General features: G+C 46.6%; 1 protein-coding gene across 3 annotated transcripts in view; it reads right to left on the bottom strand.

Annotated features, from left to right (window-relative positions):
• Nucleotides 1-11,639: 11,639 nt before the first annotated feature.
• Nucleotides 11,640-21,096, bottom strand: part of POLR3E (RNA polymerase III subunit E) — a 29,234-nt gene continuing 19,777 nt past the window's right edge. For all 3 annotated transcript variants that reach the window (XM_041750040.1, XM_041750041.1, XM_041750043.1), the window contains exons 14-21: nucleotides 19,559-19,640; nucleotides 18,509-18,568; nucleotides 18,254-18,411; nucleotides 17,835-17,896; nucleotides 16,755-17,278; nucleotides 14,533-14,610; nucleotides 12,980-13,105; nucleotides 11,640-12,444 (exon numbers count right to left, since the gene is read on the bottom strand). In XM_041750040.1, coding sequence (XP_041605974.1) covers nucleotides 12,388-12,444; nucleotides 12,980-13,105; nucleotides 14,533-14,610; nucleotides 16,755-17,278; nucleotides 17,835-17,896; nucleotides 18,254-18,411; nucleotides 18,509-18,568; nucleotides 19,559-19,640 — 1,147 coding nt within the window. In that variant the 3' untranslated portion in view covers nucleotides 11,640-12,387. The remainder of the gene's footprint in view (nucleotides 12,445-12,979; nucleotides 13,106-14,532; nucleotides 14,611-16,754; nucleotides 17,279-17,834; nucleotides 17,897-18,253; nucleotides 18,412-18,508; nucleotides 18,569-19,558; nucleotides 19,641-21,096) is intronic.

A 21,096-nucleotide genomic window follows, 5' to 3' on the forward strand; every position in this document is an offset into this window, starting at 1 on the left:
GGCAGAGGGAGAAGCAGGCTCCATGCACCGGGAGCCTGATGTGGGATTCGATCCCAGGTCTCCAGGATCGCGCCCTGGGCCAAAGGCGCCAAACCGCTGCGCCACCCAGGAATCCCCATTTTTTTTTTTTTTAAGATTTATTTGAGACAGAGAAGGAACAGGAGGGCCAGAGGGAGAGGGAAAAGTAGACTCCTGCTGAGCAGGGAGCCCAACATGGGGCTGGATTCTGGGCCTCCAGGATCATGACCTGAGCTGAATGCAGATGCTTAACCCACTGAGCTACCTAGGTGCCCCAGACCATCTGCATTCTTTTTTTTTTTTTTTTTTTTTTTTTTTAAGATTTTATTTATTCATGAGAGATGCAGAGAAGCAAGCTCCATGCAGGGAGCCCAATGCAGGACTCAATCCCTGGTCTCCAGGATCACAACCCGGGCCGAAGGCGGCGCTAAACCACTGAGCCCCCCGGGCTGCCCTGCATTCTTTATGACAGTACTAAAGTATTACACCTAAGGATATAAACTCCATATGTATATTTGCCAATGGGTACAGTTGAGGAAAGAAGGTGGCTGCTGCTGTCAGTTCTATAATCCAGTTCCATTTAAGCTCCAAAGGAAATCCCATGACAAACTGGCCTCTGTCTGGTGTGCTGATGTGTGTTTGTATGTAAATACATATATTGTATATATAGCCATATATAAGAATCCATTTAAGTAGTCCCTGTATCTTTGGACAGTTATGAATCTAGAAAATAAATCATTAGAAGTGAAGTAAAAAAGAGCATTTTGCCATCATAGTCTTTCAGAAGTTTTCTGATCCCCCCCAGCTCCCAGGCCTTGCCAATACAGGAGGATGCCTAGTTGCTCACACCTGTGCCAGTAAACCTTTTGACCCTTGCCAAACTTATGGAAGAAAAGTGGAGTTTACTTGTAGTTTAGAATTCGTTTATTAAGGTTGAATATTTTATAGTCTGTTAAACCATTCGTATTGTATTTTGCCTATTTTTCTTATTTAAGAGCTCAAGCATTGAGGAAATTCATTTTGTAACTAGAAGTTACAAATACTCTATCTTAATTTTACCTTGTTACTGGCATTTTGTGAAGCAAAATTTGTTTGTGGTTATATTAGTTTTTCAATACTTTTTTGTGCTGGACAGGTGTTTGATCCACCTAAAGTTCATTTATTTTCTTTTATTGTAAAAATACACATGACAATTATCATCTTAACCATTTTTTAAGTATAAAGTGTTATTAAGTAAATTCACATTCTTGTGCAACTATCTCAGCCATTCATCCCCATGACTCTCTTCATTTGTAACCATGAAACTTGGCCCCTTTAACTCCCCATTCTCCCTTCCCCCCAGTTTGTGGCAACTACCTTTAAACTTTTCTGTCTTTATGATTTTGACTAAGTACCTCACAGAAGTGGAATCTGTCTTTTTGTGATTGGCTTATTTCACTGAGCATAATTACCTCAAATTTCATCCATGTTGTAGCATATTGGGTTTCCTTTTTAAGGCTGAATATTATTCCATGTGTATATGCCACTTTTTGTTTATCCACCCATCAGTGGACATTTGGGTTGTTTACATGTTTTACCTATTGTGACTAACACTGCTATGAATGTGTGTACAAATATGCCTTTGAGATCCTGCTTTCAGTTCTTTGAATATATACCCAGAAGAGGAATTACTAGATCATATGGTAATTCTGTTTTTATGTTTTGAGGAAACTTCATCATACGGTTTTCCACAGTGGCTGTACCGTTTTACATTCCTACCACAGTACACATTGGTTCTAGTTTCTCCACATCCTTGCCAAAATGTACTTTGTGATTTTTTGATAGTAGCCACTCTAAAGGAAGTGGTGTCTTAACAGTTTTGATTTGCACTTCTCTGATCAGTGACACAACTTTCGATGTGCTTGGCCATTTGTATATCTTTTTTGGATAAATGTTCAAATCCTTTGCCAATGTTTGAATTTGTTTTTTCTCTTGAGTTACATATATATTCATTCTGGGTATTAATCCATTATCAGATAATTTACAAAAATTTTACATTTAAATGTTCTAGGGGTTTGCCTTTTTACTTTTTTTTTTTTTTTTGATGATTTTTTATGTATTTGACACGGAGAGGGAGGGAAAGAGCAAGCACAGGCAGGGGGAGTGGCAGAGGGAGAGAAGTTTCCCCACTGAGCAGGAAGCCCAATGCAGGACTCGATCCCAAGACCCTGGGACCATGACCTGAACTGAAGGCAGATGCCTAACTGACTGAACCACCCAGGTGCCTCGCCTTTTTACTCTGTTGAGAGTGTCTTTTGATACATAAGGCTTTTAAATTGTCATGAAGTCCAGTTTATCTGTTTTTTCTTTTGTTACCTGTGCCTTTGGTGTCATGCCAAGAGATCACTGCTGAACCCAGTATTATGAAGCAAAATAGTGTTGCTGAAGGGTCCAACTTCATTCTTTAGCATGTACATACCGTTTTCCTAGCACCATTTGCTCCATTAATGGTCTTGGAACCCTTATAAAAAATCATTTGACAAAAAAAAAAAAAAATCATTTGACCATATATGTGAGGTTTGTTTCTGGGTTCTCTGTATTCCTTTGGTCTGTGTGTCTCTTGTTATGCCAGTACCACACTGTTTTGATTACAGTAGCTTTGTAGTAAATCAGGAAGTATGATTCTTCCAGTTATGGTTTTTTTTTCTCCAAGATTGTTTTGGCTATTTGGTGTCCCTTGAGTTTCCATATGAATTTTGGGATAATTTTATCATGTCTGCTAAAACTGTCATTGGGATTTAGATAGAGATTGCATCAAATCTGTAGATCACTTTGTAATATTGACATTTTAACAATATTAACCCTTCTAATCCATGAACCTGAAATGTATTTCCACTTTGTTTTAATTTCTTTAAGCAATGTTTTATTTTCATTGTATGAATCTTTCACCTCTTTGGTTGAATTAATTACAAGGTATTTCAAGGTGCCTGGCTGGCTCAGTCAGAGGAGCATGACTTGATCTCAGAATTGTGAGTTCAAGCCCTATGTTGGGTGTAGAGCCTACTTAATAAATAAACTAAAAAAAAAAAAAAGTATTTCATTCTTTTGGTGCCATTTTAAAAGGAATTGGTTTTTAATTTCCTTTTTGGGCTGTTCATTGTTAGTAGTGTATAGAAATGCAACTAATTGTGGAGTGTTGACTTTGTATTCAACTACTCTGCTGAATTCATTTATTGTGACAGTTTTTTTGGTGGAATCTATAGAATTTTATACATATATCATCTGCAAATAAAATTTTTTATAAGATTTATTTTGGAGGGACCGAACAAGAGAAGAAAAGGATGGGGTGAGGAGAGAGAGAGAGAGAGAGAGAGAAGGAAGCAGACTCCCTGCTGAGCACGCAGGGAGCCTGATGCACCTCGATCTCATGACCCTGAGATCATGACCTGCGCAGAAATCAAGAGTCATCTTAACCGACTGAGCCACCTAGGTGCCTCTGCAAGTAGAAAATTTTACTTCTTCCTTCCCAATCTGAGTAACTTTTTATTTATTTTTCTTGCCTAATTGCTTTGGCTAGAACTCTTTTTTTTTTTTTTTTTTAAGATTTATTTATTTTTTCATGAGAGAGAGAGGCAGAGACACAGGAGGAGGGAGAAGCAGGCTCCATTCAGGGAGCCCGTTGTGGGACTCGATCCCGGGACTCCAGGATCGCACCCTGGGCCAAAGACAGGCACTAAACCGCTGAGCCACCCAGGAATCCCCCTGGCTAGAACTCAATACTGTTAAATTGGAAGTGGTTAAAGCAGGCATCTTTGCCTTGTTCCTGAACTTTTGATAAATGCTTTTATTCTTTCAATATTGAGTATGATGTTCACTGTGGGTTTTTCATACATGGCTTTTATTATGTTGAAGTAAGTTATTTTCCTAGTTCATTGAGTGTTTTTTTTTTTTTTAAGATTATTTATTCATAGAGACACACAGAGAGAGAGAGGCAGAGACACAGGCAGAGGGAGAAGCAGGCTCCATGCAGAGAGCCCGTTGCGGAACTCGATCCAGGGTCTCCAGGATCATACCCTGGGCTGCAGGCGGCGAAAAACCACTGCGCCACCGGGGCTGCCCCTGTTTGTTTGTTTTTTTACCATGAAAAAATGTAGTATTTTGCCATACGCTTTCTCTGCATCATTTGAGATGATCATGTTTTTTTTTTCCTTCATTCTGTTGATGTGGCATAGTGCGTTGATAAATTTTTTTTAAACAGATGTTGCTATTTATTCATTTTTTTAAAATTTTTTATTTATGATAGTCACAGAGAGAGAGAGAGGCAGAGACACAGGCAGAGAGAGAAGCAGGCTCCATGCACCGGGAGGACGTGGGACTCGATCCCGGGGCTCCAGGATCACACCCTGGGCCAAAGGCAGGCGCCAAACCGCTGCGCCACCCAGGGATCCCCTAAAGTTTCCTTAGTTGTAAAATCAGGTTGTAGATTTAATATCTTTCTTGTTTTTTTAAAGATTTTTTTAAAAGTAATCTCGATACCCAACATAGGGTTCAAACACAACCCCAAGATCAAGAGTCACATGCTCTACCAACTGAACCAGACACATGTCCTTCTTTTTTGTATAAGGTAAGCATTTATAACACTAAGTTTCCCCATTAGCACTACCTTTGCTGTGTTCCATAAGTTTTGGGATGTTGTATTTCCATTTTCATTCATCTCTAAGTATTTTCTAAGTTGATCCATTGGTAGTTTAAAACTATATTGTTTGCAATTTGGTGAATTTTCCTATTTTTTGTTATGATTTCTAAATATATCCTATTGTGGTCAAGGAAGATATTTTGTATGATATCTTAAGATCTGTTGAAAATTTGTGGCCTATGGTCTCTCCTTAAAAGTGTCCCATACAGATCCCTGGGTGGCGCAGCGGTTTGGCGCCTGCCTTTGGCCCAGGGCGCGATCCTGGAGACCCGGGATCGAGTCCCACGTCGGGCTCCCGGTGCATGGAGCCTGCTTCACCCTCTGCCTGTGTCTCTGCCTCTCTCTCTATCTCTCTGTGACTATCATAAATAAATAAAAATTAAAAAAAAAAAAGTGTCCCATACAGGACAGCCTGGGTGGCTCAGCGGTTTGGCGCTGCCTTCAGCCCAGGGCATAATCCTGGAGACCCAGGATCAAGTCCCATGTTGGGCTCCCTACAGGGAGCCTGCTTCTCCCTCTGCCTGTGTCTCTGCCTTTCTCTCTCAAGAATAAATAAATAAAATCTTAAAAAAAAAAAAAGGCCTATACACACTTGAAAAGAATGTGTATTGTGTTGTGTAAAGTGTTCTTTATATGCCTGCTAGATTTAGTTGGCTTACTGTGTTAAATCCTGTTTCCTTAGTCATCTTCTGTCTGGTTGTTCTATTATTGTGAATGGGGTATTAAAATCTCCTAATTTCCCTGGAATATCTATTTTTCCTTCCTTTCAATTTCAACTTGTTTGTGTCATTGGATCTCAACTGAGTCTCTTGTAGACAGCATCTAGTTGGATTTTGTGTGTTTTACAATTTATTTATTCATGAGAGAGACACACAGAGGCAGAGACACAGGCAGAGGGAAAAGCAGGCTCCCTGCAGAGAGTCTGAAGCAGGACTCAATCCCAGGACCCTGGGACCATACCCTGAGCTGAAGGCAGATGCTCAACCACTGAGCCACCCAACTGCCTCATTTGTGTGTATTTTATTTTATTTTATTTTTTTAAATATTTAATATAATATTTAAATATTATAAATATCTTTTAGTTATTCATGAGAGACAGAGAGAGAAAGGCAGAGATACAGGCAGAGGGAGAAGCAGGCTCCATGCAGGGAGCCTGACACAGGACTCGATCCCGGGACTCCAGGATCACACCCTGGGCCAAAGGCAGGCACTAAACCTCTGAGCCATCCAGGGATCCCTTTGTGTGTGTTTTAAATTGAAGTATAATTAACATAGTGTTAGTTTCCAATGTACAATATAATGATTCAGCAGTTCTATACATCGCTTAGTGCTCAAGGTAAGTGTACTCTTGATCCCTGTTACCTATTTCACCATTCCTGCCCCCCCTCCCCTCTGGCAATCACCAATTTGTTTTCTGTGTTTTAGTCTGATTTGTTTGTTTCTTAAATTCTAAATATGAGTGAAATCATGATATTTGTCTTTCTCTAGCTTATTTCACTTAGCATAATACCCTCTTAGTCCATCCATGTTGGATCATGTGTTTTATTTAGTTTGCCAATCTCTGTCTTTTGATTGGAAAGTTTAAGCCATTTATATTTAAAGTAATTTTAATAAGGAGGAAATTCTCTCATTGTGTTATTTGTTCTCTGTATGCCTTATAGCTTTTTTGTCCTCCATTTCCTGTATTCCTGCCATCTTTTATGTTTATTGATTTTTTTTTTTTGTAATGAGATGTTTAAAACTCCTTTCTCATTTTCTTTTGTGTATGTCCTACAGATATTTTCTTTATGGTTAGCATGGGGATTACATTTAACATCCTAGAGTTAAAACAGTAATTTGAATTTATACTTAACTTTAGTTTAACTTCAATAACAAGAAACAAAACAAAAACAACCTATTCCATCCCCACCCCTTTTGGTTATTGTTATCACAAAGCTACCTCTTTATGGGTACATAACTGTACCCAAAAATATAAACTTATATATTTTTTAATGCACTGGTCTTTTAAGTTATATAGAAGATCGGATTTGAAGTTACAAATCAAAGTTGCAGGAGGCACCTGCATAGCTCAGTCAGTTCAGCATCAGACTCTTGATTTTAGCTGGGTTCATGATCTCAGGGTCATGAGACTGAGCTCAGTGCTGGGCTCTGTGCTCATCTTGAAGGATTCTCTCTCTCCCTCTCCCTTTGCCCTTCTCCCCCCAACACTGATGCTCTCACTCGCTCATTCTCTAAAGTAAATAAATAAATAAATAAAATATTTAAAAAACAAAACAAATCAAAGTTGCAGTAATACTACTTTTACACTGATAAGTTTTCTTTAAATGTGTGTGTTTCTTTTTAAAGTAAGCTCTATGCCCAATGTGGGGCCTGAACTCACAACCCCAAGATCAAGAGTCACATGCTCTATTGACTAAGGCAGCCAGGCAGTCCCAGATGCATTAGTCTCTTAAATCATGTAGAAAACAAAAAGTAGTATTACAAACCATTGTTATAGTTATACTGGCTTTTATAATTGTCCATACATTTATTTGCCTTTATTGAAATTTTTGTTTCTCAATAGGGCTTCTGGTTAATATCTAGTGCCCTTTCGTTTCCTGTTGCAGGACACATCTAATGGTCATGAACTCTCTCAGTTTTTGTTACCTGAGAATGTCCTAACTTCTTCACTTTTGAAGGTCAGTTTTACTGGATAATAAGGTTCTTGGTTGACAGTTTTTGTTGTTACCGTTTTCAAAGCAGTTTGTATCTCTTGGCCCACTGTGTTCTGGCCTGTAACGTTTCAAATGAGAAATCTTTTGATTATCTTATTGAGGATCCCCTGTGTATGAGGATTTGCTCTTCTGCGGCTTTTCAGGATTCTCTTTGGCTTTTGAAAGTTTAATTATAATGTGTCTCAGTGGGTCTGAGATTATCTTGGAGTTATGGAGCTGCTTGAATGTTTATCTTCATGCCTTTTCATCAAGTTTGAGCAGTTTTCAGCCATTATTTCTTCATGTATTCTCTGCCCCTTTCTCTCTCCTGCTGGGACTCCCACGTGTGTCTTCTTAATGGCGTCATACAGGTCCCTTAGGTTTTGCTCACTTTCGTGTTGTGTTTCTTTGTTTCTCTAGAATTTCCATCATCTTACCTTCAAGTTTGCTCATTCTTTCTTCTGCTTGCTCAAATCTGCCTTTGAATCCCTCTAGCGTATTTTTCACTTCCATTGCTGTGCTTTTCAGCTCCAGAATTATTTTGATTTGCTCTTTAAGTCTGTCATTTCCATTTTACTCACACATCATTTTCTTTATCTACATCCTCTAGTTCTTTTCATGTCTTTAAAACACATTTGTCTTAAAGTCTTGGTCTACTATATCTGCCATTAGGTCTTTCAGGGACAGTTTCTGTTGATTTATTTTTTTCCTTGCCATGCCCCATATTTTCCTGGTTTTGTATGCCTTGTGATTTTTTGAACACCAGACATCTTAATCTGATCATATAGTAACTCTGGGAGTCAGTCTGATCCTTTCCCAGGTTTTGCTGGTTTTGGTTATTGGTTTTGTTCCTTAGATTGTTGCAGGCTGTGTCTGTGCTGAGGATCTGCCTGAGGCATAAGGTTAAGGTTTCCTCAGGTCTTTTGAGACTTTCTCTGGGCATGCATGGTCACTTTCTAGTCTTCTCTGTATATGTGATCATATTTTGAATATCCTAGTTTTTAATGTCTGGCTCCCCAAAGGGAGAAAAGTGAAAAATGAAGGGGAGGTTGTGGGGAGGATGCCAGTCCTTTGAATCCCCTGGCAGTCACTTGAGCCTTAGCTGGAGAGACTTGCAGCGAAGGGGGCAGGTGTGTGCAACAGTGGCTGCCCACTTCTGCATCTCTGGCCAGAAGCAGTAATCCGTGCAGATTCCTGATATTTGAGCAGAATCTTTTTGGCCACCCAGGTTCCTGCAAGCTGTTGCAAACTGCTCTGTGAATATGGCTAGTGGTGGGGTCGTTGCTACTCTGCTAGGAGCCAAAGTTAACCAAAATTGCCGGCAACTGACAGTCCTGTTCTTCCTGGAAGTTATAAGCCTTTAGGTTCTGTACAGTTCTAAAATGGTTACATCAGACAAATTCTGCTTGTGCAATTAGTGTCCTAGAGCAGGAGAGATTTCTGGTATTCTCATACCACCATCTTTCTAGAATCTTCCTAAACTTCATCTATTCCCCATCACTTGAAATCACCTGAATCAGGGATCCCTGGGTGGCTCAGTGGTTTAGCGCCTGCCTTCAGCCCAGGGACTCCAGGAACGAGTCCCTGCCTTCAGCCCTGGGACTCCAGGATCGAGTTCCACATCGGGCTCCCTGCATGGAGCCTGCTTCTCCCTCTGCCTGGGTCTCTGCCTCTCTCTCATGAATAAATAAATAAAATCTTTAAAAAATCACCTGAATCAGTACTAAATTTCTACATGAATTTGAACCTGTTTCTAAGATCTGGTTTTCATGCACCTGTGGCAATTAATTACTGTTTAGCTTGAAATTTTCCTATTAAGGGAATATTGCTCCCATTATTGCTCCTTCAGAATTTCCCCTGTTTTTTTGGCGTGTTTTTTCCCCCGATATGAACTTTAAAGTTAGCTTGTCTGGTTCTTGGTGGGAAATGGTTATTGAGATCAAATTTAAAAATTGATTAAACTGGGGATCCCTGGGTGACTCAGCAGTTTAGTGCCTGCTTTTGGCCCAATGCGTGATCCTGGAGTCCCAGGATCGAGTCCCACATCGGGCTCCCTGCATGGAACCTGCTTTTCCTTCTGCCTGTGTCTCTGCCTCTCTCTCTCTCTCTGTCTCTCATGAATGAATAATCTTTTTTAAAAAATGGTTAAATTAAGTATAGACTGTGACAGACTTTGGTCCAAAAACATGGGTTTATGCGTTCCCATTTGTTCCAGTGGTCTGTGTCTCAGTTTCCAAACTTTTATCACTTAGGTCTACAGATTTTAGAAGGTTCACCTCCTGGATGTTATAAGGTCTTTTCTTCTGTTAAAACATATAAACGTGTGTGCATGTATGTATATATGTTTTATTTAAGTAATCTCTATACCCACCATAGGGCTTGAACTCATGACCAAGATCAAGAGTTGAATGCTCTTCCAGCTGAGCCAGCCAGGCACCTCTCGTGTGTGTGTGTGTGTGTGTGTGTGTGTGTGTATTTAAAGATTTTATTTATTTGAGAGTGCACACACAAGCAGGGAGGAGGGTCAGAGAGGGAGAAGCAGACTCCCCACTGAGCAGGGAGCTTGATTTGGGGCTCTGTCCCAGGACCCTGAGATCATGACCTGAGCCTAATGAAGGCAGATGCTTAACCAACTGAGCCACCCAGGCACCCATTATTTTGTAACTATAGTAACTTGTTAGAAGAAAACTAATTTGTGAGCAGCCCGGGTGGCTCAATGGTTTAGCGCCGCCTTCAGCCCAGGGCATGATCCTGGAGACCCCAGATTGAGTTCCACGTCAGGCTCCCAGCATGGAGCCTGTTTCTCCCTCTGCCCCTGTCTCTGCCTCTCTCTCTCTCTCATGAATAAATAAAATCTTAAAAAAAAAAAAAAAAAAAAAACTAATTTGTGTAAATTTTTCATTTTGATTTAATCCTTTGTCTAATTTCTCTAAGTAGTATACCCAGGATATTATGCCGAGCAAACATGTATCTCAATCGCTAAGGAATATGTGGAGGGTTTGGTTCAGCAGGTTAAATTTTTACCGTTTTAACGAGGTTAGTGAGAATCCATCTATGCCACTTTTCAGACTTATATTTGGAATGAATTGTAGGTCTCGATCCCTGAGAGGAGATCTTTTCCCTTCTCATTTCTTATTCATGTTATGAGCTGCATAGTAGAAGCCCTGATACCACCCTTGCATTTCTGTGATTCCATCCCCAGGATCCTCACTTTGTAAGACATTTTAGGATGTTTAGGTTTTTTTTTTTCAATGTGCCGTTTCAATCTACTACTTACGATTTTAATTCCTATCATGCTTTGTCAGGTTTTAAATCAATTCTTCAGAAGTATCTGTAGGCTCATTACATGCTCAAGTTTAACCCTTGCTTGTCATGTGATCATCATTCATCCGTGAAAATACGTGGGCTTTTTATTTAGTAACTGATCTATTGTAATCTTATTTCCAACCAGTTTTAAGGCTTACGCCATTTTCCTTCATCGGCTGGTTTATCTTAACATTAATTTTTATACCTCATTTTTAACAATTTCCTATATTCCTGATTTACTTTCTTTTATTGAATTCCTCATCTGTTTCAGGCTGTGACTCCCCACTGAGCCCCATAACCTCTCTGTGGTCCATTGCCTCTGCTGTACAACGTGGGGGGTCTCCCCTTTGTAAGGGGGTCACACAATAGCTGGACATACTCTCCAACTTTGGACATTTTTTTCCTCTTTTCAGGCTCATGTTTACTAACAATTAGTACCAAGAACATAATATACCACCATACTATACCATACCACCAAATATTAGATGTTTTTCTTTTTGTTGGTGGGGCCACCACCTAAACCTTCTGGTAGTAGTGGCTCTGGTATCCCAACCAGATCCTGGAAGATCAGGTAGCAGAATTTCACATCTTGCCCACCCCAGCTTGCTCTGACTTTTGTCCTAATCCTCTAGGGCTGCACTGTCCACTAAGGTCACCATTAGCTACATGTCCCAACTGAGTGTTTAAATTGTGGCTGGTCCCAACTGCAAGTGTTGGAAGTATCAAGTGCCGCATCTTGAAAACGGTATCTTACATTTCTTTGTACTGACATTTTTTACTAGTTTCTTTTTACTATTTCAATGTGTCTACTAGTAAACTTAAAAATTACATATGCGACTGCACTGTACTGCCTCCTCCCTCAGCTCCCTTCCCGGACTACATGCGAGGCTCTGGGAGCACAGACACCACTATCTTCCTGGAACCCTCAGACGACAGGAGCACCATGATGCCAGGTCAGTGTTAGTATTTATTTTAAAAATACACAAAATATAAATTTTTTACATCAAAGTGTAATGATCTCACTTATACATTGTTCCATACTTACCTGGTTTTGTTTGCATCCTTATGCAAACATTAATAGATGGATTTGATTCTGATTTTTTGCTAGGGTTCATGTAAACAGCTGAGACTGCTACATAAAGTGGTTTTAAAAGGTAAGGTGGCCACAGAAACCCAATGGTGAAAGAAGAATTCGATTTGGTTTGTTTAATGAAACTGGCAGAAGTCTTAGCACACAGGTAATCAAAGACTAAATTACTAGCTTCTAGGCATTTTAAATATTTAAAACCTTGAGGTTTTCTTCATCTTGTAAACATAACTTAGACCTTGTTGGCATTAAGTTTGAAAAGTAAAATATTAAACCATGATTTTCATCAGCCTGCCTGTGGTCAGTATACACTCTCTTTATTATGAGAATGAAACCAAGTAATAAGCAAAATACATCAGGAATTTCAAATTATACTGTAAAGAAGGTCCCGGCTGCCCTCTCTCCTGGGAGCGATCTAACTTATGCTGACCCTGCCACTGGCTGAGGATGATCCCCACTGTCCACCAGACAGCACAATGCCCCAGCCGCGCCATGGTCAGTTCCTCTTGCTCCGTGTCTTCTGAAGCAGTAAGACTGCCTCCACCTCTGCTGGCTCCGCCGTCCTTCATTGGGCTTGGATTCACTGGGTCAGTGATTTGTGACTCCTGTCAAGACTGTACTGTCCCTTTAAGGTACCACATGCCCCCATAGCTTACACAGCAGTCCTACGGAGAGAGAAATGTGTTAGGGGCAGACCTTACATCCTGGACAGAACACCATTACTCAATTTAGGATTAATGGCTAGAAGACAGATGGCGACTCAAGACCTGCCTGACCACAGGCTGTGGGCCTCAGAATCTCTCCCTCCCAGGGGTGTCCAAAAAGTGGGGAACCATAAGTATACTTACTTTCATATACCAGATAAATGATATATTCCTTTTTAAACTAAATTTTAGAAATCGGGTCTACTGAAAGCAAGTGCTATGAGATTCAGAAGGGGAGGGGAGACTCTCACAGAGGCCCGGTGAACCTCAAAGGATGACCCACTAGACTATTTTTTGAAGGCGGTGTCCACATCTTAGTCCACTCCTTCTGCCCGCACCCATACCAGCACCCAGCCTCAGTGGTTGCAGAGACCCACCTGGCTGGGGAGGGGCCGGGAGAAGCCAGATTTAACAAAGATCCTGTCGACCTCCTCCTGAGCGCCGCCCCCCACAGGGGCCCAAACCCTCTGGGCCTGGTTACACAAAGTGGGTGTACCTTTAGCACTTTATCCACCTCCTGTTTACTCAGATCTTCTCCACACTCTTGAGTCAACCTTGACTGGATCATGTTCCGGCGTACCCGGTAATTTTTGGAAAAGATTTCAAGCAAAACCTGTCGGTGCTTTAGTAGCAAAAATATGTTATTTTGGAAAACAGTCACCTAAAAGAGAAACATCCCCAAACAAGAAATGCAAAGCTATGGACCTAACTCCACACTGCAGTCTGTGTGCCCAGGACTTCCTTTATGATAAATACATCTGACCAACCTGTCCTGTTGAGATGCCAAGAAGAAAAAAGCCAGGGAAGTGCCAGCAGAGGAAAAGCAGTTTAGACATGGTGTTTCATGATAAACAGGAGCGATAACTGCTTTAGGAGGTGGGAAAGGCACCATCTAACCATCTTAGCTGCATGAAGACAGGGCCAGGTCCGGAGAATCCAGACAGGCCAGGGCCAAAAGCTTTGTTTTGCATATCTTTAAAAATACACACTTTTTTTCTCTTAATTGTCAAATTCTTTGAATTTCCTATTCCTTCAGGACTAGAAAACTCAGATGCCACCTATCCTGGCCAAGAGCACAGAAGCTGGCCCAGGAAGAGCTGCTGCACTGCTCTCACTCCAGGGCCCATCACAGGCCCAGGGCACCGGCCTTCCCCTCCATCCTGGCCTCCCCGTCGTCAGCCCCACTGAAGCAAGAGGGGGAATGCTCCCCCACCCCTCCACACCTTAGGGACAGGACCTGGATGAGGACAGACTGGTGTTTTAAACTGCTAAAACAGTTCAGCAGTTTAATCTTAACCCTTAAAGTTTATGTAAGTTCATGACTTAAGGAAAATTTCTGGACCTCAGAGTCCCTAACTATATAGACACAGCTGCTGGTTTAACTCCTATTTTGTCTGCTGGACCCTCATGCCCCTTCCTGCTGGGGTGATAAGAGGCAAAATGGACCAATTCCTCTTAGAAAGGCAGCACCTAAGATCTGATAAGAGATTCTTATTGCCAGAGGCCACCTGAGAAATGTGGGCCGTCTGGAAGAGAGAATCCTCAGGGAAGGTCTATAAACCTGTAAGTACCTAGGACCCTATCCTGTTCATAGGGAGCTGATAAATCTCTAAGGTCAATCCTGAGTCTATAGCTTTTAAAAAAGGACTCTGGCACCGGGGTGGCTCAGCCGGTTAAGTGGCTGCCTTCGGCTCAGGTGATGATCCGGGGGTCCTGGGATCGAGCCCCACGCTGGGCCCCCTGCTCAGTGGGGAGAGCCTGCTTCTCCCTCTTTCCATTCCTGTTCTCTCTTTCAAATAAATAAAATCTTTAAAAAATAAAAAGAGGGTTGTAATGTAGCTGGTCCAGACTGGCAATCAGGAACCACTGGTTTTGGCTCACATCACTGGCACATCCAGCCTGTTTTAACAATACACAGAGACATGGAGCCAGAATATTTAAAACTGGGAGTGGATGGAAAATCTGAGGTGTAAATTACTATACTCTGGGGCTCCCCAGAGGCCCGGCCCCACCTCCCTGCTCTTGAGATGGCAGGAGAGGTCACCTTACCTGATCGCTCATGTCTCCAGACTCCCAGAGGGCGAACACCTTCTGCTCATCTGGGGACGCAGCAGTCTGGGGGGGAAACTAACCAAGGCCCAGGCGTGAGTTGTCTTTACCACAGGGGTCCACCTGCCCTGCCCTTCACCCCTCCCAGTCTGCATGAGCCCCATTCAGGGAATGAATTGATGGACGACGGTGGATTCCAATTCCAGCTCCTCCCACTCACTAGGGCTTCAGTGGGACAGAGTGGGGCACCCGCAGCCCGAAGCCCCCAGGTGCACAAGACAAGGAGGGGATCAGGCTTGTTTCTCCTGCTAGCTTGGCATTAGCTCACCTCCAACATCCAGCGTTACCCTACCCTAAACGTAAACCCTCAGAGGTGTCCTAAGAAATACTCCCCCATACCTCCACCTCCCTAGGAGGCTCCGTTCCGGGGGGATTCCTTTCCACCCCTTCCCTCCAGGGCTGTGTCAGTATGGGCCCAGCACACCAGCGGGTTTGGCAGCGTCCGAAGGTGGACCAAGAAAAGGGTGACCAGGCTCAGGGCACCCGGTAGAGTGGTTTCCAGCCGTGACACAATCCAAGCAACAGCAGCGGCGACTACCAGCCACAGGAAGCCGCAGGGGGGCTAAATGTACAATCTCATTCGATCACAGAAAACCGGAGGTAGGAGCAGGGTGTGGCAGCCCCCGACTCTCCGGGGAGAATCCAGCTCAGAGTTTATTCAGGTCCAGGTCACACCTCTAATAAGGAGAACTAGGGTCAAACCCACATCTGAGTCTCACTCTCCCTGGACCTCAGCACCCTTGTGTGAAAAACGAGGCTAAGCATATTGGGAGGATTGGGGCTTATCTTCCTTCGGGGAAGGCAGGTGGGGGGGCTATCCTAGATAGTCCCTACATCAGGATCACAGGGAGGGAGGGGTTGATGGGAGAAGCAAAAAGGTCGGTGATCCCCCGGGGACACCAGCCCCACCAAGAGGAAGGAGCAGGGCCAGTGGGGCCTGAGAGTGGCCACTTCACATCCCTCAGCAGCCCGAGGCGGCTTTGCTAACCCTGGGCAGGTGCCCTCCCCTGCCTGGCCCAGCTCAGAAACATGACCCTGGAGCTAACTAGACCCATTTGCTGGGTAGGCCAGGGTGACTCCACATTGGGCAGGGCCCCTAAGCCCTAGTACCTTGTACAGGAAACCGCACCAAGGAGGCTCCCTGCCACAAGGGCCAGATCTCCTGGGGCAGCCCGGGCAGCAAAGCTCTGAGGGCCTCTCGTCCTAGTTTCTGCGTCTCACGCACACAAAGATGGCCGTCGCCTCAGATCACCCGAAACTGCAGGTGCTTCTGACCTGGGATTGACAACATCAATAGCCCCACACCACACAGATCTGCTGCCAGGCCTTGGCAGAGCCTTCAGGGAGAGAACGACCAGCACCACCTCCTAGAGCCACGGCCGGGCCCTCTTTACCCTCAGCTGAGGGAAATGTCCAACAGCCTCCCCGCTCCTGTGTTTCTTCCACTCCAGGCCCCTCCTGCTGCCGGGACAAGAGGCCCCTTCCGCGGGCCTGGCCGTGCTGGTCAGCTAAGCCCTACTAGGGCGGGAGGCCTGCCAGAAGCCAGGCACGAGCCTTGGGCTCTGGTGACAGGCTCAGTGCATCTCTGTTAAAGCAGAAGATTTCAGCCCTGCAGCCACTACAGGCTCCAATTCAGCTCAGCGCTTCCTGGACATATGACCTTCATACAAGCTCATTTCACTTCTCTCAAAGTCGGTTTCTACGTGGGCAAACTGCAAAGAGCAAGTGATGACAGAAGTGCACTCAGCCTGAAACGTGGCCAGGCCAACAGGAACAAGAGGTGCCGGCAGGATAGGATCCTGTGTGGACCAAGGCCCTGCTGTAGCTCAAGCAACAGGCCAGCACTGCCGCGGGGGGAGGGGGGGCCTGGCCCCCATCCTTGGACATCGAAGCCAACATCTGCCCACGTCACATGAGGGTGTGAAGCCTAAGAGGTCCAAGGTCACACAAAGCCACCACAAGATGCAAACCCAGGTCACTGGTCCTCCCAAGTTCCCATGCGGCCTCTAAACAACAGGTTCCCCCAAAGCAAGCAGGGCACAGGCCACTCCAAAGTAACTCAACTCGTTTCCTTTCTGCCAGGAAAGCTGCTGCCTGCCCAGGAGCCCTCCTGAGGGGTGGCCTTGTGTGTATGCCCATCTGGGGGCGCAGGCTCTACTTACAGGCACCAGTATTTGCTTGCACCCGGCGGCCAGCACCGTGTCCTGCAGCATGCGGTCCGAGATGCCACTGAACAGTGTGTGACCAGGTGGCAGGCTGGCCAAATGCAGGTTGAAGAGGCGTTTGAGTTCACTCAGCGTGAGCACAAACTGTCTCTGAAAGGTGGCCTCCACGAAGGCCCTCAGTTCCCGGGCCACGGGAGTGCTGGCACAGCCAGGGGGCGGGTGCCCATTGAAGCTGTCCCCGCCTGCCGCCCGCCCACTAGGCAGCCCATTGGCCAGCCTGCTGTGGAGGCCGCCGAGAGAGGTGTCCATGGGCTCCTCATCTTCCTCTGCGTCTCGTTCTTCCTCTTCCTCTCCCTCCTCACTCATGGGCTCCTCCTTGATCCGCACGCCAGGCAGGACCTCAGACACCCGCATCTGCTCCTTCCTCCGCTGTAGCTCCCGTTCCAGCAGCGCGTGGTTCTGTTGGGCCTTACTTTTGGCCACTTGGACCCGCTGGTCCCCAGAGAGCAGCCCAGCAGGCCCTGCGGGGAGAGGCAGCGCTGCTCAGGGACGGCACAAAGAAGGGCCCTCCGCCCACGGACAGCCCCTCCCAGCCCGACGGGAGGAGCAAGGCTCCCAACAATGCAGGCTGGCCAGGGCTGAAGCCAGAGGTATAGTCCTGCCTCTCACCCCCACATGACCCAGGAGGGATTTAGCTACCCCAGCGATGGGAGAAATAGAACTGGGGAAAAAACAGAATCTCGCGTTGGGGGATTCAAACCAGAAGGGGTTACTGCTGAGTTAGTCCCTGCCAGTGCCTCCCGTCCCACCGCCACCTTCTGCCGACTGAGGAAGGCCTGCAACCCAGCACAGCCCCAGAGCTGAGAAGCCCCCAGTCCCTGAGGCCAGGGATTTGGCCACTGGACAAGCCTTAAGCTGAGGTCTGTGGGGAAGAGGGAGGAAGGCACAGAAAGCACACCCGGTGGGGAGAGCCACACATCCCTCTGCGGCCCCGAGCCCCGACAAGCCCCAGCGAGGCAGGCCTCCCAGAGCCAGAGTTGGGTTAGGGGCCTGCCCAGTCCAAAACCTCTCGCACACCTGATTGTCCATCTGGCTTCTTTGGCAAGGTTTCCTTCACAAGATTATAGACTTTTTCTAATCTGAAAAGAAGAATAAACTTTTAACTTTATGCCACGTCCCCCGTCACCTGCCTCACTAGAGCAACAGCTGTCACCAAGGCCAGGGACATCCTGCTGCCTGAGGATGCCATGTGCCCAGAGCCCCGTCCGCCCTCCCCCACAGTGCACAGGCCCCGCACCCACTGGGAGCTCCTGGGGCTCCTGCTCCTTCACAACCCCTCAGCTCTGTGGGATGGCTGTGCCAGGCCTGTGCTGGGGGGGGAGGGGGTTCTAGGATCAATCCAGTGTCCACTGGAGCAGAGGAAGGGGTGCACGCAGCCCCAGCCCAGACATGACCCAGGGGGCGAGGTGGCTGTGGACAGCCCAGCAAGCCCTTACTTGGCCTGGATGCCCGTCCACAGCATATGCTGCCGCTGGACCACATCTGGATGTTTCTTGATGAACTCCCCATCGTAAGGCAGTATGAACTCCCAGCCTTTGTTGATCCTCACTACGGCCATGTGCTCCAGAAAGTCCTTCACATCCTCTGTGCAGAGCTGGGGGCAACGACAGAGGTGAGGCCCGCAGGCCTGACAGGCCACTAGCCCCCATTCCCTGCAGTGGCAGGGCCCGGGGCCTCCCAGCATCACTTACTTTGGTCACTGCTGCCACCTCTTTCCTTACCACCCACCGGCTCTGCGTGAACTTCCACATCTGTGGGAGAAAAACGAGCATGTTTCCAGGGGACAAAGACGGATCACTGGTAAGACCATCCCCCAGGCCCCTGTAATTGTCCTGGAAGCCTGGGATTTCCCCACTAAGAACTCAGGTTTGACTAGACCCTCTCCCAGGCCCCGCTTTGGCAGTGTCCACATGAACAGAGAACAGCTGGCAGGCAGTGGCAGATGGCACTTGTGCTTCGGCCAACAAGCCCAGAATAAAGTATCCACTGCACTTTGACTCTGAGACAAAAATAAACTGCATCTGCACCTAGATACTATCTGTCCAGAGAAGCTGGGACATCCAATTGGGAAAAGATGCTTGCACTCTTTTTGAATAGCTCAAGGGCTGCATGAACATGTCACGGTCACTGTGGACAGCCTAGGAGACCAAGGTCCCCAAGTTCAAAGCACAAAGCTGAACTTTGTGAACTCCCTCATGGGAGGCAGTGCAAATCCAGCAGCCGGGGTTCAAACCTATCAGAGGGATACCCTGGCCAGGACTCAGGATCTGGATAAGGGCAGGGCATGGGGCAGGGCAATGGAATGAGCTAACTGAGGAGTCGCAAAAACCCACAGCAATAATGTAGGGAACAGGTAGGAGAGAAGCAGGCCTCCTGGGACTATGGAGAACACGACTGTCAGCCCCACCCAAAGCCAGAACTACTCAGGGATTTGGGCCCATGGTACCAGACTGTCCACAAGCATTCATAATGAGCCAGAAATCTGGTTTGTACCAGAGTCCACCTATGGCCTCTGGTTTGTAATCCCCAGGCCAAAGCCTGGAGTCTTACAAAGCCCAAGACTCCAGGATTCTGAGTTGAAGGACAAAGAAAACAGGGTCCAGAGCTCTGCCCCTGGCCTGGCCACACATACTTGCCCTTCTCCCACTGCCCAAGCCAAGATTCCAAAAGCCCTGCACTGGCCCCAACCCCCTCCCATGACCCTGCCTGACCAAGCAAAGGGCAGAGCACTGAGCACTTACAACAAAGTCTCGACCCCGGCAGAGCACCTCGGCAGGCACGCCACTGTGAGGGCTGGAGGAGTCCTTGGGATACAGGATGTCACTGCCAACGAGAGCAGGAGCAGCAGGTCAGTCCCATTCCTCAGCCCTTCTGCCTCCCGCAGTGCCCGTGCCCCAGCCCAGCCCAGGCCTCTCCAACACTGGCCAGTGCAGCTTCCGTTGGGGCTTCCCGGAGCCTGGCTCTGTGAACATGTCTGTAGAAAAGCAGCACTCTTAAAACACCCCCCTCCCCCAAGAGTTCCTCCTGTCAACCCTTCTTGACTTTGCACATACACATTAGCCCAGCCTGAGAGCCACCGCAGTCAGGGAGGACAGGGGCTCAGAAACAGGCCAGCCTGAGACAGTGAGTCCCACAGGCAAGGCAGCTGTGAGGCCTGGAGAGACTGGCTGGAAAGCAGGACACGAGGCCTTCACCACCTGCTGGAAGGGACGGGCAGGCAGTGTGAGTGGGAGCAAGAGGGGTCAGGGGCTGGGACCTGGATGGGCCCTGAGGCATGAGTGGGGCGGAAGCCTCTGGAGAGAAGGGAACCACCAGGCAAGCCTAGAGAACTTCAGGGCCTGGGGGCACAGGGTGCTGAGGCTTACGAGTATAACCTTGACCAACTTCGGCCACAGACGCTGTCACACTTACACCACCCCAGACCATCCTATGCCTGGGGTGCCTCTGCTCTCCTGCCCCCTCCTTCTGCTGGGAGACTTCACTCCTGCCTTCCTCAATTCTACCTGGCAACCAACTAATACCCTTCCTTTAAGGTTGAGCTCTGTGTCCACTCCCATCCCAGAAACACTCTTTGGGGACAGGGACCTGGCTTATGTTGCTTATCACTGCCACAGAGAGAAGGGAGCTGCTAGGTAGGTACTGAACGAATGGATAAACGTGGTGCGTGCCCTGGGCTCATCTGTAATGGTGCCCAGCTCTGCCCCACACAATTCCCAAGGGCAGGGACAGTGTAGGAAATGACAGCGGAGCACAGGACACAGAACAAGCAATCACGACATAGTTTGTGAACAATGTGTAAATTTTGCATCACCTCCACACAGAAACAGAAGGGACTCGGCAAGACAGGGGCGCCACCCGCAGGCCACGGCAGGGCAGTGAGGGCTTGCAGCAGGAGCCGAAGAACTGGGGAGCCAGAAAACACACGACCCCAGAGGCCCCATGTCCAGGTTATGGACCCCAGGCTGAAAGGGCAGAAGCACCAGGGCCACAGGCGCTGCTGGGCCAAGAGCTCAAACCCCAGCTCCAGGACCGCCTTGCTGCCAGATGTTTGGCAAGTGTCTGCCTCTCTGGGTCAGTGTCCTTGAGTGAGGGGACGGCCCCTCCTGGCTCTCACCCACTCATAACATAAATATACCTGGGTGGTCCCACTTAATGAGGGATGTGCCATCCAAAATCCAAAGACCTTCCATAATCAAACACGTGTGTGGCACAACAGCTGAACTACTGACAGACACTGGACAAGTTTCCCAGTGCAAGGGCGCCACCAGGTGGCAGTAAC

The sequence above is a fragment of the Vulpes lagopus genome, chromosome 3 (assembly GCF_018345385.1).
Source record: "Vulpes lagopus strain Blue_001 chromosome 3, ASM1834538v1, whole genome shotgun sequence".
Lineage (NCBI taxonomy): Eukaryota > Metazoa > Chordata > Mammalia > Carnivora > Canidae > Vulpes > Vulpes lagopus.